Source organism: Halichoeres trimaculatus, unplaced genomic scaffold, assembly GCF_033239565.1.
Source record: "Halichoeres trimaculatus isolate MK-OKI-2021-1 unplaced genomic scaffold, fHalTri1.1 fHalTri1_scaffold_8, whole genome shotgun sequence".
NCBI lineage: Eukaryota > Metazoa > Chordata > Actinopteri > Labriformes > Labridae > Halichoeres > Halichoeres trimaculatus.
The window spans coordinates 936,705-949,938 of NW_027437186.1; the positions used below are offsets into that span (position 1 = coordinate 936,705).

At 43.7% G+C, this 13,234-nt stretch overlaps 1 protein-coding gene across 5 annotated transcripts in view; it reads left to right on the plus strand.

Moving 5' to 3' along the window:
• Positions 1 to 4,321, plus strand: part of inpp5f (inositol polyphosphate-5-phosphatase F) — a 40,922-nt gene extending 36,601 nt beyond the window's left edge. For all 5 annotated transcript variants that reach the window (XM_074675528.1, XM_074675530.1, XM_074675531.1 and 2 more), the window contains 5 exons: positions 835 to 906; positions 993 to 1,066; positions 1,202 to 1,330; positions 1,432 to 1,519; positions 1,626 to 4,321. In XM_074675528.1, coding sequence (XP_074531629.1) covers positions 835 to 906; positions 993 to 1,066; positions 1,202 to 1,330; positions 1,432 to 1,519; positions 1,626 to 2,784 — 1,522 coding nt within the window. In that variant the 3' untranslated portion in view covers positions 2,785 to 4,321. The remainder of the gene's footprint in view (positions 1 to 834; positions 907 to 992; positions 1,067 to 1,201; positions 1,331 to 1,431; positions 1,520 to 1,625) is intronic.
• Positions 4,322 to 13,234: the final 8,913 nt, after the last annotated feature.

Genomic DNA, 13,234 nt, shown 5'->3' on the forward strand with positions numbered 1-13,234 from the left:
TCATGTCACCCCTGATAACAGAATCTATTTGATGTTTACCAAACTGGCTCATACCTGTGGGATGCCTCATCGTGCTGAGAACTGTATTATTATCCCAAAACTCAAGAAGATTTGTCAGTAGTGACTGTTTTAGCTGTGACCAGTCCAGAGACCGTTTAGGGCATGAAGATGAAATATTTTATATATATTTTATTCCTTTCTGCAGCCTCGACTCACACACAAACCATAAGAGCTACAGGACAGGACAAAACCAAATTAACTATCACCAATAACCAGAACAAAACAAAAACAAGAGACAATTAAAAAATTGTGAATCTCTGGAGTTAAATAACTGTTACAAATTTTCATGCAAAAAACAAAAATAAAACACACAAAATATACACAGTGAACAAACCCCACAAGACAAATGTTAACACTTTAATTTACAAATGATTTGATGGGCTTGAAAAACATCTTAGACAACAAGTAACAAACAAAACTAATTCAGCCAGCATCAGTGGGTACAGGCTCAGGAGAAGCTACTCTGTGGTAGCCTTATCAGTTACCTTCAACACAACAATGAGCAATGTTTTAATCATGTTTCCTGCATACCCACACCACGCTCAGCCTAGAGAAATAACCACGAAACAGACCATCACAGACAAAGACCTTTTAATACTAAATGACTAATACCTGGGTCATTTACAGCATGTCAACGTTCCTGAACTCCTAATGAATGAAGATGTGTCACCTTTTTCCTCAGCTCTAATGACAATAAACCACCTGAAGCTTCAGTGTTTCAGACCCTCCTCTTCACTGTGTCAGTATGTTGATCATCTCTCCTTTTTCCTCCAGCATCATTGATTCTTCAAACAAAGACATCGATGTTCTGCTCCTTCTATCTGACAAAGCCTACTACATCGCTTAGTGAGTGTGACTCTCAACATGTCACCAGCTGTTTGTTTTTTTCAATGGAGTCATAGATTAACAGTTTGTGTTTGTTTCTTCTGCAGCTATGATGATGAAGCAGATAAAGTCAACCAATACCAGCGCCTCAGTCTGGAGGGTTTGGAAAAGATTGAAATTGGTAAAGATCAGTTTCAAGGAAGTGAGGCTTCTTATACTCAGTAATCTTTTGGCATGATCACTGCTCGCCATGACTCAGCAGATAGGTGAGCAGATCCCTGAACATGGAGCTTCAAAGTGTTGTTTCCTTGTGCAGGTCCAGAGCCTACTCTGTTTGGGAAGCCCAAATTCTGCTGCATGCGCTTGAATTACAGAAGTGAAGAGAGCAGCAGATACTTTCACACTCTGAGAGCAGCCACTCGAAACCCTGAAGATGACGGCAAAGGTAGAGTGACGTTCTTAGAGTCCTTTCAGCGGAAGCTTTTCCAACACAAACCCTGCCTTTTCTGTTACTGGAACAAAATCTGTCCCCGTTTGGTTTTTCAGACACGTTACAGTGCATCGCTGAGATGCTGCGCATTACGAAACAGGCTACTGGGTCAGACCTGCTTGTGGTGGAAAAGAAACTAGAGAGGTGTGTGCAATGCTTTTTTTATTCTGAGCATTAATTCATCATCAAACTATGATGATTGTTAAAAAGTTGAGCTGGTGCTCCAAGTAAAGCCATGTTGATATTCCAGGCGACAGTGTAAACCTCATGAAGATATCATGGCCATCCAGAACAAACCTGCTGTCCAAGGAAGCTCCGGTTTGGCCCAGGGCCGAAGTTTCCTCCTGGGCAAGTTCTCCTCTCTCAACCAGAAAGTGAAGCAGACCAAGACCAATGTGAACATCGGTCCATTCAAGCCCCTCGGGAAGTTGGGAAACTTCTCCAAGCCTGACGTTACAGTCAACTTCCTGAAGCCCACCATGCATGTCAACCTGTGGAAGTCTGACAGCAGCTTGGAGACATCCGAAAACAACCCTGGAGCAGCGTGCCTGAAGAAGATGGGAGATGAGAACTTGGAGATGTACGATGACTCAGACTCCTACACCTCTGACCCAGAGCAGCCATGTTCTGGTTCTTTGGAGAACATGGACTATGTGCTGCCAAGCTGTGGCATTGTAGCATCAAACCCCCGACTGGGCAGTCGCTCCCAGTCCATTGGTAGTGTGGAGCTGAACATCCCCTCCATGATACACGTCACTGGGTGTGATGGGAAGCTGGAGAACCCCTTCCAGGCCGGCAGTGACAAATCACTGGGGGCGGCATCAGTGGCTGAAGAAGCCATTCTCATTGACTTTGGGACTCCCATTGATGCCTACTGCCACCAGTTTGTCCAGGACGCTCAGACCAAACCTGTGGAGGTGTTTGGAGAGCTCCCACCCTCTGCTGCTCCCCCCCTCAACCCTGTGGGTCAGGTCCAGAACAAGACCCCTAGACCCCAAGACCCCAACAAGCAGTCCAGCTTTGAGCAGCTCCCTGAGGAGCCCCAGCTCCCCCGGCCCTCCCAGCTGGATGTGGAGTTCATCACTTCCACTACCAACCTCCTCACCGTCCAAAGACCCAGCTCTGCAGCCTCAGGTGGTTCTCAGAGAAGCCTGGGTTCACAGATGGAGGGCAGCCAAGGTCCCTCACCTGCTGACAGTAACTGCAGCCGAGTCGTGTCCCCATTTGCCAAGATCAAGAGCTCCATGGTTCAGGTGGCCAGCCTCACCCAGGCTGGACTCACACAAGGCATCAACTTTGCTGTGGCTAAAGTCCAGAAGAGCCCTGAGCCAGATGCTGTCAACGAAGCCCAGGAGAACGAGCTGAAGGCAATGTTCACACAGTGCCAGACCAGGATCATCCAGATCTGAGGATCCCCTGTAGCAGGGCTTTGTAGTCATGTAGGGGTTTCTTCTTTTGTAGCAGTAGCTGAAGCTTGCACATAGTCCCTCTGCTCAGCCAACAGCCCCTCTGATGTCAGTCCTTCAGTCTGCTGGTGTTGGTGATGCCTTGTGTTCAGGTCCCACAGATCTCTGCTGAGAATGGGTCTGATGGTGTCTGAGTCCACACACACATTCAGCTCTTCTCCACACAGAGGAAGTGTCAGTCATTTCCTCCCTCTCTGTCTCTTATAGTGCACTCACTCATCACTCTGTGGTTCAGTAGCTTGTGACCAATTGAAGCCCTTTAAATACTGCAGTAATTGTAACTGTAACCTTTGTGATCCAAACGTGTTGAAATACTCTGGTTTTAGAGCCTCTTGTGTATTTATACTAGCTTACAGTGATTTTTTAGGTGTTTGGGTCGTGTTTTATAACTCCCATTTTCTGTGGAGAGCCTTTAACCCTTAAATCATCATACATCAGAGACGTATGAGCTCATATAACTGAAGACAAGAAGCTGTGATGGTTTCTGTGCATGTGAACTAAGAGCCCTCCTCCATCTGAGCGGGCGTCTGACTGTGCGTGCAGGTGAGGTTCCCCACCACACCTGGCGTGACCATGGCAGAGAAAGGTGAGAAACATGAGCTGCATGTTGAAGGGTCCACTCTGTACTGATCTCACTCTATGCCATCCTGAACGTGCGGGTCACTTATCTGGCATCTGTGATGATGTAGACTCTGTGATCCACCTGTTGTGAAACCTCCCCTGACCAAATCATCAAGAATTCCAAAACCATCATTCTATATCAACTATTTATTTGTGTAGCTGTTACGAACTAGCAGGACAACATGCTGTATGTAGTTATCACGCATACTATATGCTATACTATATTGCCAAGTGGAACTTCAACTACATAGTTCTGGATCTATGACCCCCTCAGACGTGTGTTAGTGTCCCGGTCTCTGCTGACCTCCTCAGTGTCTGTTCACAGAGTAAAGACATTCCTCTATCAGTGCTAGAATTATATGTATAAGTGTGTGTGTGTGTGTGTGTGTGTGTGTGTGTGTGTGTGTGTGTGTGTGTGTGTGTGGGTGCATGCATGCTCTGTCCTTTGAAAAGAACCAGCAGCTCCATCATTAACCTTGAATAAGCAGAAAAGCAGGAAAGCAGAGGCTGAACTGGTGTTTGTGGTGTATTTAAATAATTACTTTATGGTTCTCCCTCTGGTTTGACTGGTTTCCAGTGACTCCTCTCTTTATTCCAGCCGTCAGCCAGTGTTGTACCTATCTGTTTGACAAAGGCAGAAGTGTAGCATAAAGTAGGAATATGCAATCACACTTTGAGAGGAGCATGAGAACGACTGATGCTCTTTGCACTCCTTGAACTGAAAGCATTTGCCTTACCAGGGAGCTGAGGGGGGGTGATGTCCATCAGGTATTTATGGTGAAGTCTGCTTTGTGAGTGGATTTTAACAGGTTATATGTGGTGTACTGTATATAAGACGATGATATTCAGGGTTTACTGTGTCGTTATCTTGGGATATTTATTGTACTGCTACTAACATTCTCTGTGTTTTTCATTAAGAGTGAATTGACCTGATTTAACCACCATGTCCTTTTTGATATTTATGTATGTATGTTAGTGATAAACAGTGTATGGGTGTGCATTTATGTTAGAGCACCCTGTAACGAGTCATGTTCAGTCACTCCACTGCTCTCTGTGCTGGAGATGGTGTTTGAGGAGCACTGACGCTGTCTGAGGGTTTTAACCCCGTCATAACCCTGGCCCACCTCAGAGAGATTTGATCTGACTCAGCTGGCTGCTGTGGATGTTACATCACTCAGTGGTACCCAGGTGACACTGGATATGGTGATCTGCAGACACTGGTCCCCAGCGTATAGAAACTGGTGAGGTGAAGTGTGTGTTGTGCTGAATAGCTCACTAACCTTCACCATTACTCTCAAAACAAAAGTAGCGTGGTGCCTGATTGGATATGCTAACGCTAACAGCCTTATTTGGTCTTTAACCTCCTTTCCTTTTCTGCATCACACCAAGTGCTGTAAGCACAGTGTGTGTGTATGTGTATGTGTGTGTGTGTGTGTGGGTGTGTGTGTCCCTCCTGCAGATTTGTTCCTTCATGAGGACATCAGTCTGTGGTCAGCCCGCTCCTCCAGCTGCTCACGTGTCCCTCTGACCTTCCAGCCGTCATCTGTTTGACACTACATGCTGTAGAATAATGGGGGTGTGTTCTGGTTTATTGTGTTTATTAAAAGATCCTTTTTACTCATCACCTGGTGTATGTGTGTGTGTTTGATGTACCTTGAAGTAGAGACTGACCTCTGCTTTTTTGTTATGTCTGATAATGTATTTTGTATACTTTCACACACAACCCCACACACGCTGTCTAAAGTGAATAAAAACATGGGCCTTGCTCTTGCTGCACTTCAAACAAAAAACAATAGTTAACTAGAAAAGCAATTTCTGAAGAAATTGCGCTGTGAATGCAGAATGCTGAAGCAGCTTGCGCTGAACTGCTAATGCAACAAAAGCTGAATCTGAATGATCGAAGATATGTCTGAAAATGGTTGAAAAAGTCTTTAAAAGCTTGCGCTCAACTGCTAATGCAGAATGCTGAACATGAATGACTGAAGGTTTGTCTGAAAATGGCTGAATGAAGTCTTAAAATGCTTGCGCTGAACTGCTAAAGCAGAATTCTGAACAAGAATGACTAAAGTTGTCTGAAATCATTTGAATGAAGTCGTAAAAAGCTAGTGCTGAACTGCTAAAGCAGAATACTGAACATGAATGACTGAAGTTATGTCTAAAAATATTTAAGTTAAGTCTTGAAAAGCTTGTGCTCAACTGCTAATGCAGAATGCTGAACATGAATGACTGAAGTTATGTCTGAAATGGTTGAAATAATTCATGAAAAGCTGGCACTCAACTGCTAATGCAGAATGCTAAATTAACCTCACATGAACTCTTGGATGAAAGGAAATTAGTGGATGAATCAGTTAAATGGATAAATGAATTTAAAGTTGAAATGGCTGCATCTTTTCAAAATTTGAAACAATGAATTAAATTTTAAAGAACAGTTATGGAAGAAATGACCTGACTGAGGGAAAATGCAAGTCTCATCTCTGAAATGCTGTTAAAATGAAATTCTGTGTGTCCTGTGTGTAAGTTTTTAATCATGTAAGCCTTTTAGCTGAGGCTCATCTGAAGCCAGATGTTGCCATGGTGATCATTGTTTACCAACTGCCATCAGAGAGCTGGTGGAGTCTGTTGATTCCCAACACATTTCCACTGAAATCAGGGTGTCAAACTGCCTACAACTGTGACAAAACCAAAGGGCCGATCAGAAAAATGATCACACCGTAGGAATCCTGAGACCCTGAGGAAGCTGTCTGTGTTAATTTCATGTCTAAAGATGCAGAAATAGGCCCATGACAGCGATAGATAGATGAGGGAAATTTGACTGATCTCTGAGAAAACCCCTCAGGAATTAACATTGGAGTACATGGGTGCCGGAGCTGACTTTGCCAGACAGTTGGTCATTTTGTGAAAAAGTGCTCCATCCTTTTGCTTTAAAAACCACGTTGTCAGAGGCAGGACAAGACTACTTACATTTTGAGGGCTTATATGTGTTGATAGCTCAAAAAATGTGGCCAAGAGAGCAGTTTACCCAGGAGGTTTCCAGGTTTCGTTTCCCCCTCTCCCTGCTCTGTCGTTTGAATCTCCCAGTCTAAGCTGAAACATTCCGTCCAATACACACCAATGTTAAACGTCTTGAAGAGCTGAAATGCATCATGACCTTTGAAGGGTCATTGTGAAGAAACTATGAATGCTAGGAAGCATTTGAAAGCCACTGAATGAAGCCAAAAGATAGCTGAATATTTTGAAGTTTGAATGGAGTTTGTAGCTGAATGTATGACTGAATGAGAAGGGTTTGAAGCAGGCTGAAAAAATGTCCTGAAGGGAGAAAATTATGAAAATTCCGCATTCATCTCTATGGGACCGAAATTTCGTAAATTGTTGAATATCTCGGAAAGTATTTGTGAAAAGTTTCTGAAGAGTCATAGCCCCCTTGGCCCCACTGAAACACACGTTTTGAAGTTTGAACGGTGAAAATTGGTTGAAGTTTGTAGAAGTTTTAGCGGTCCAAAAAAGCGGGCGGAAGAAGAAGAAGAAGAAGAAATTTTTTTGACACAGAAGAACATATGCTGTGAATGCATTACTGCATTCACAGCAATGAGTTTATGCACCTGGGCCACTGTCTTGTCAGAACCAAAGTTATAAATGTGTGTCACTTGGCTGACTGATCATTTCATTCCCCTGATGAGCAAGATGACGAGGTGCTTCTCTGTAGAGCAAGTTTTGGAGCTGGTCATGGAGCCTGGAGCTTCCAGTGAGCTACAGGATTTATTATCTGAGACAGAAACAGTCTGAGAAGAATCTGAAGTGGAGTTTGTGGTGGAGTCTAGTAGCCCTGCTTCCTTTTTGGTTCCTGCCCTGAGACTGGAGAGAATTGAGACACTGAGAATTATGGATATCCCCATCCAATACACTAATCGGTATTGGGGCCTGTTATGGCTATTTCTGGAGGATCGGTTAGGATCGGATGTCGTTACGTGATCAGGACGATCCAGTTTTCACGTGTTTTCAGCACCGTCACGCTTTACGGCTGCTGTAAATCAACTCACGATGTAAATGTCTGCTGTGTGAGACTACTTCTCTTTGGAAAGCAATAATAGTAAAACAGAAAGAAAAAAAAGTGAGTGTTCCTCGAGAGGGTACCAACAGGGAACACTTTAATACAACAAATGTGATTCGCCATTTACAACAGAGTCACCAAACAGAGGACAGGATTAATGAGAGACAGGTATCATATCGGATCAGCATCGGCAACACACATGAAAAAATCGGTTCAGAAGTCAAAACATCTGTATCAGAACATCCCTACTGAGGATCCTGCTCATCCTGCATGTAAGTGGGTTTCCGAAAATGGGCAAATCTGGTCTCAATCATACAGCAAGACCCCCTACTATGTACCTGCTGCCAGAGGTTTAGTGCCAGGCCCACACGTTATGCCACTTTGTGTGTTCACATTGTGGAATCCTCCTTTATCTTATTTGTTGATGCCAGCTGTATCAAACTCTGATCAAATTTGATGTCAGGAATAAGTCAGAGTGCAACCAAATTGGAATGTGTATATGCATCCAACAGACCACTGCTTTTGTATTCAATCAAAAATCAGCAAGCCCTCATAATCATTCTTTGAACCAATTTACAGTACGCCATCAAAAATATGCACACACATTTTGGCAGCGTGTAGCTTCATTCATTCAGACGAGTCATTAAACACTAAAGAAGAGCTCTAAGCAGCCGAAGAATGTCTGGTTGTTCTGTGCTCAGTTGTCAGAAAGGATATTATACCATGGAGTAGTGCTGTACGATTTGGGGAAAAGGTGTGATTTGCGATTAGGTAGACAATATTGCGATTGCGATTGTGCTTGCGATTTAATAAAAAAAGTTGTGTCATAATGAGTCTACAGACTTGCTTGGTTATCATGGAGAAAAATCTGAATTGCATGTGCTGACATTGCGATTGCGATTGTGATTGCGATAATCGTGCAGCCCTACCATGGAGTCAACTTCCATTGAGTTCTGACCTTTGCAGGGCTACTGGTGTTTTGGTGCAATATCTCTCCATCCCTCCCATTACTTTACTTTAGTGTTCTGCTTCAGTGCTGAGCTGCCCTTCCCTCCCTCCTCTTCATTTCCTGTGACTATGCTCAGTCTATGAGTCCATGCTTAGTTTGGGCCCGAGAACTGATTGTGCTTGACAAAAAGTTGTAACGTGGAAAAAAATGTTCATATTGATAAACTCAATGCTGTTCTGAAAAAATATTTCAGGGAAAGTGGAAAACAGCACTACTTCAGTATTTTGATAGTTGTTTTTACCATTACCAAATGACAACATTTTTTATGCATAGACATACAATGGGAAAATGTCTCATCACATAGTAAATAGTAAAAATGAAAAATTTAACTATTTTTCTTCAAAATTAAACCCTGAAATTAGAAAATGCGGTGAAAACTGTGGTTATAATGGGAGCTGACGGGACATTATTGTCCTCAAAATACTTCAAGGGGTAGGAAATGAAGCACCCCATGAGGGTTAAAAAGATCAGCCAAAGACAAATGGACTGTGTCAGAGACAAACTCCAACAAAGGACTGAAGAGAGGACACAGCTGTCTGTTTGCCTCAGGGGGCCTGAGGACCCAGACCCTGGTGGTTTCTGGTTTTTGTAAAATCACTTGGCTTCTGTGTGCACACTAGCAAGATGTCTGTGTGGAGCACTCAGGGTTGGTATTAAACAAACCAGAAACGATCTGACTGCCTCTACCTGCCTCTCCTCAGACATTCTTGCAGCTCCTGTGTCACCCCTGCCCCCTCTCTGCATTACTGCAGATCAGGTCAGAAGAGATCTGAGGAAGCTTCGCCCCAGGAGAGCACCTGGCCCAGATAACCTGTGCCCACGGCTCCTGAGGACCTGTGCAGCTGAACTGGGAGAGCCATTGCAGTCAGTCTTCAACCTCAGCCTACAGCAGGGGGAGAGTGCCCTCTCTCTGGAAAACATCCTGTGTCGTCCCTGTCCCAAAAAAGAATCGACCCAGCGAGCCGAATGACTTCTGAATAGTAGCACTCACATCACATCTGATGAAGACTCTGGAGCGACTACTCCTCAGACACCTCAGGCCTCAGGTCGAGCATGCTCAGGATCCCCTGCAGTTTGGCTACCGGACAGAGGTCGGTGTGGAGGATGCCATCCTCTACCTTCAACATTGGGCCACTTGCATCTGTATAACAGGGGAGGCACAGTCAGGACTCTGTTTCTGGACTTCTCAAGCACCTTTAACACAATCCAGCCCTCCACGTTATGGGACAAACTGTTAAGGATGCAGGTGGATCCCCAGATGGTGTCTTGGATCTCCAGCTACCTTACAGACGGACCCCAGTATGTACGGATGAGGAGCGTCACGTCTGACATCTTGGTCAGCAGCACAGGGGTACCTCAGGGGACTGTGCAGGCCCCCCTCCTGTTCACTCCGTACACCTCAGACTTCAGCTAAAACTCTGATTCCTGTCACATCCAGAAGTTTGCTGATGACACAGCCATCGTTGGATGCATCAGGGGTGACCAAGAGGAAGAGTCTCTAACATCAGAGGATGTTCAAAAAATACAACTTACTTACCGCTAGTGAGCTAACAAAACAGGTCAATCAATCAATCAATCTTTATTTGTATAGCGCCAAATCACAACAAACGTTATCTCAAGACACTTTGCAAAAACATTCACAGGTCTAGACCCGTAAATGTTAATACAATTTTATCATCAGAAACCCAACATCAAGACAAGATAAGGAGTCTTAACTTATCTTAACTTAACATGATCAAATTTAAAAGATCTCTAAATGTGGGATTAATTCATATCTGTGTCCCTTGTGAAAGGTGGACGACCGTTTCTTCTGGAACAAACACATGATCCAAGACCTCATTGACCTCCAGGTACAGTCTCTTCCACACAACTTACCGTGTTTTTCTTGATTTTAGAGTTGAATGATGCACATGTTCTCCAGGTATGATTTCAATCAATTAATTAATCAGTCTTTATTTGTATAGTGCCACATAATAACAAATGTTATCTCAAGACACTTTTCAGAAACATTCACAGGTCTAGACCCGTTAATGTTAATAAAATGTTAGTAACAGAAACCCAACATCAAGACAAGATAAGGAGTCTGATCTCATCGTAATCCACCATGAGTACAGATCTCTGCAGCATTTAGCAAGTTACCATGGAGAGAAACAACTTTAACAGGCAGAAACCTCGGACAGAACCAGACTCATGTTAGACAGACATCTGAGGAGACTGATGGGGTTGGAGAGAGACAGATAGAGGAGAGAGAGTGGGAGAGAGAAGTACAGCAAGAAGGGGGGGACAGAGAGAGAGGGATACACACACACACACACACACAAAGAAAGGGAGAGAGAGACAGACACAGACATAGTCCGAAGTTGGGTGCTGTGGCAACAGTTTAAGGTGAAACCAGCAGGCCATTCCTGGCAATAATCCAAAGCCGTAGCAGCAGGCTGTCCGCATCACTGATCCAGAGGAACCTACAAGACAAACTCAGAGCCTCCCAGAGAGGTGTATGGTCAGTAACTATAACAAGACATTAAGACTAGAAGTTAGACTGACAGATAGAGAGAGGGAAACAGGAGCCCTGTGTGTCAGTTCCCCCGGCAGTCTAAACCTATAGCAGCATGACTAAGAGCTGGTTCAGACCTGATCCAGCTCTAACTGTAAGCTTTATCAAAAAGGAAAGTTTTAAGTCTATTCTTAAAGGTTGAGACCGTGTCTGCTCCCCGGACCTCAACCGGTAAGTTGTAGGTGAATCCTACAGTGTTCTAGTGTGCTAATCACTAATGAACTAATCAATGACAGAGAGAACAGTTTGGGTCAGCCTTCAGCTTCATATTGTAAAGTTTACGAGGTGTCATGTAAGTCCTATGAATAAAGTTCAGATGAATCTATTGGTGATTGGGGTTCTTAGACAAGTGTAATACAGAGTCCCATACCAGTTCCCAGTCAAAATCATGTGGAATAGGGACATCGGTTTGCCATCAAGAATCCATGTGTAAAGCAATAATAAATCATTTCTGGAATATAAATATACAACTTAGAAATTAGACCTTTTTATCCACTCGTGCCATTAAAAATCTGAAGGAGAGGATGATTTTTCAGTGGGACCTACCAAGGTACCCCATAAGCTTTCACAGCTGATCTTAACTGCAGAAAGAAAAAGAAAGTGGACCGCTGTAAATTAAACTTAACACATAGATCCTCAAATGAAAGCAGGCCATTATCACCGAATATATCACCACAGGAACGTACACCTTTATCGAACCACTGTCTGCAGTGAGCTTGTGTAATAGAGCATTTATCAATCAGAATACCTTCAAAGATAGGGGAATAAGGATTCCAATTAGATATAATACCACATGTTTTCTCTACTGAACGCCATACTGCAATGGTGTGGGATAGGATGAGAAAGATAAAGAAATATGATGTTTTGTGTCATTGAGTGTAATGGGGGTAATGCTATCAGACCTGTGTATTGTATGCCCCAGAGGCTCCAGAGACAGTGCAAACAAAGGACTTAAAGGACAGCCTTGTCCGGAGCCTCTGGCCACATTAGATGGTGAGGAACAAACTTTACCCATAAGAACCATGGCTGTCTGGTTACTGTATAGTACTTTGACCATGTTCAATAAATTGGACCCCAGACCAAATGATTCTAACAGAGACCACATGTACTGCCATTCTAAGTGGTCAAACGCCTTCATGGCATCCAGAGAAAAAACTGCTGCGGGTAGTTGGAGCGTTGAGGCCCCATAATATGATATGAAGTAGTCTTCTCATATGGTCAGAGGAAGACCTTGATTTACTGAAGCCTGTATGATCACAATTGATCAATTTGGTCATTAAAGGATTAAGTCTACGTGCGAGTAATTTGGCAAATATTTTTAAATCGGCATTCAGAAGGGAGAGGGGCCTAAAACTAGAGCATTCCTGTGGGTCCTTATCTTTTTTTAAGCAGGAGTGATATAATCGCAGAATTTACATCTCTAGCAAAAGAACCTGCTTCCAAAGAAAACTGCACCATGTCAAACATTAAAGGCCCCACATGATCCCAAAAATGTACGTAGAAGTCAGGAGGAATCCCGAATAGGCCAGGGGACGTACGTCTGCACATATCTAGAGAGGCCTCTTTAAGCTCATGTAATGTGACAGGGCAGTTTAGTTTAGGCAAGTCCTCCTCAGGCAACTTTGGCAAATAGTGGACCATGGCTGTTTCCCAAAGCCCAGGTACCTTACCTTGCCTTGGTCTCATGTGGGCGTGGGGTAGGCGTGGGCAGGCATCCACATCATCAGATGCTGCCCAAGTGCTGTTCCAATGTTCATGTCCTCTGGAGGAATATGTAAGTTTGGTTAGCATGTGGCTAATTGACCAAGGATACACAGGTGTATCCTTCGTAGCCTTGCCATAGCTATAAATACCCAACATGCAATGCGTGAATCTACAAAAAAGGAAAAAACTGAAGGAAAAACCACACCAGAGAGACGCTCCAGTAGAGGCGCACAGTAAATTCCAATTCAAATATAAGTAACAAAATACACCTCTGAAAATAACAACTTATACCATGTCAACACTTAACTCTTTTGTGTGTCACTCATGTAACTATAATTACTAAGAAGCTGCACCTGCAGCGTGTCAATGATGTGACAATAAAAAAGCAAAAAGGGTACAAAAGTGGCTAGCCATGACAATATTTGTAGCCGCTTGAGCGTACGGTCTACTCTCACGT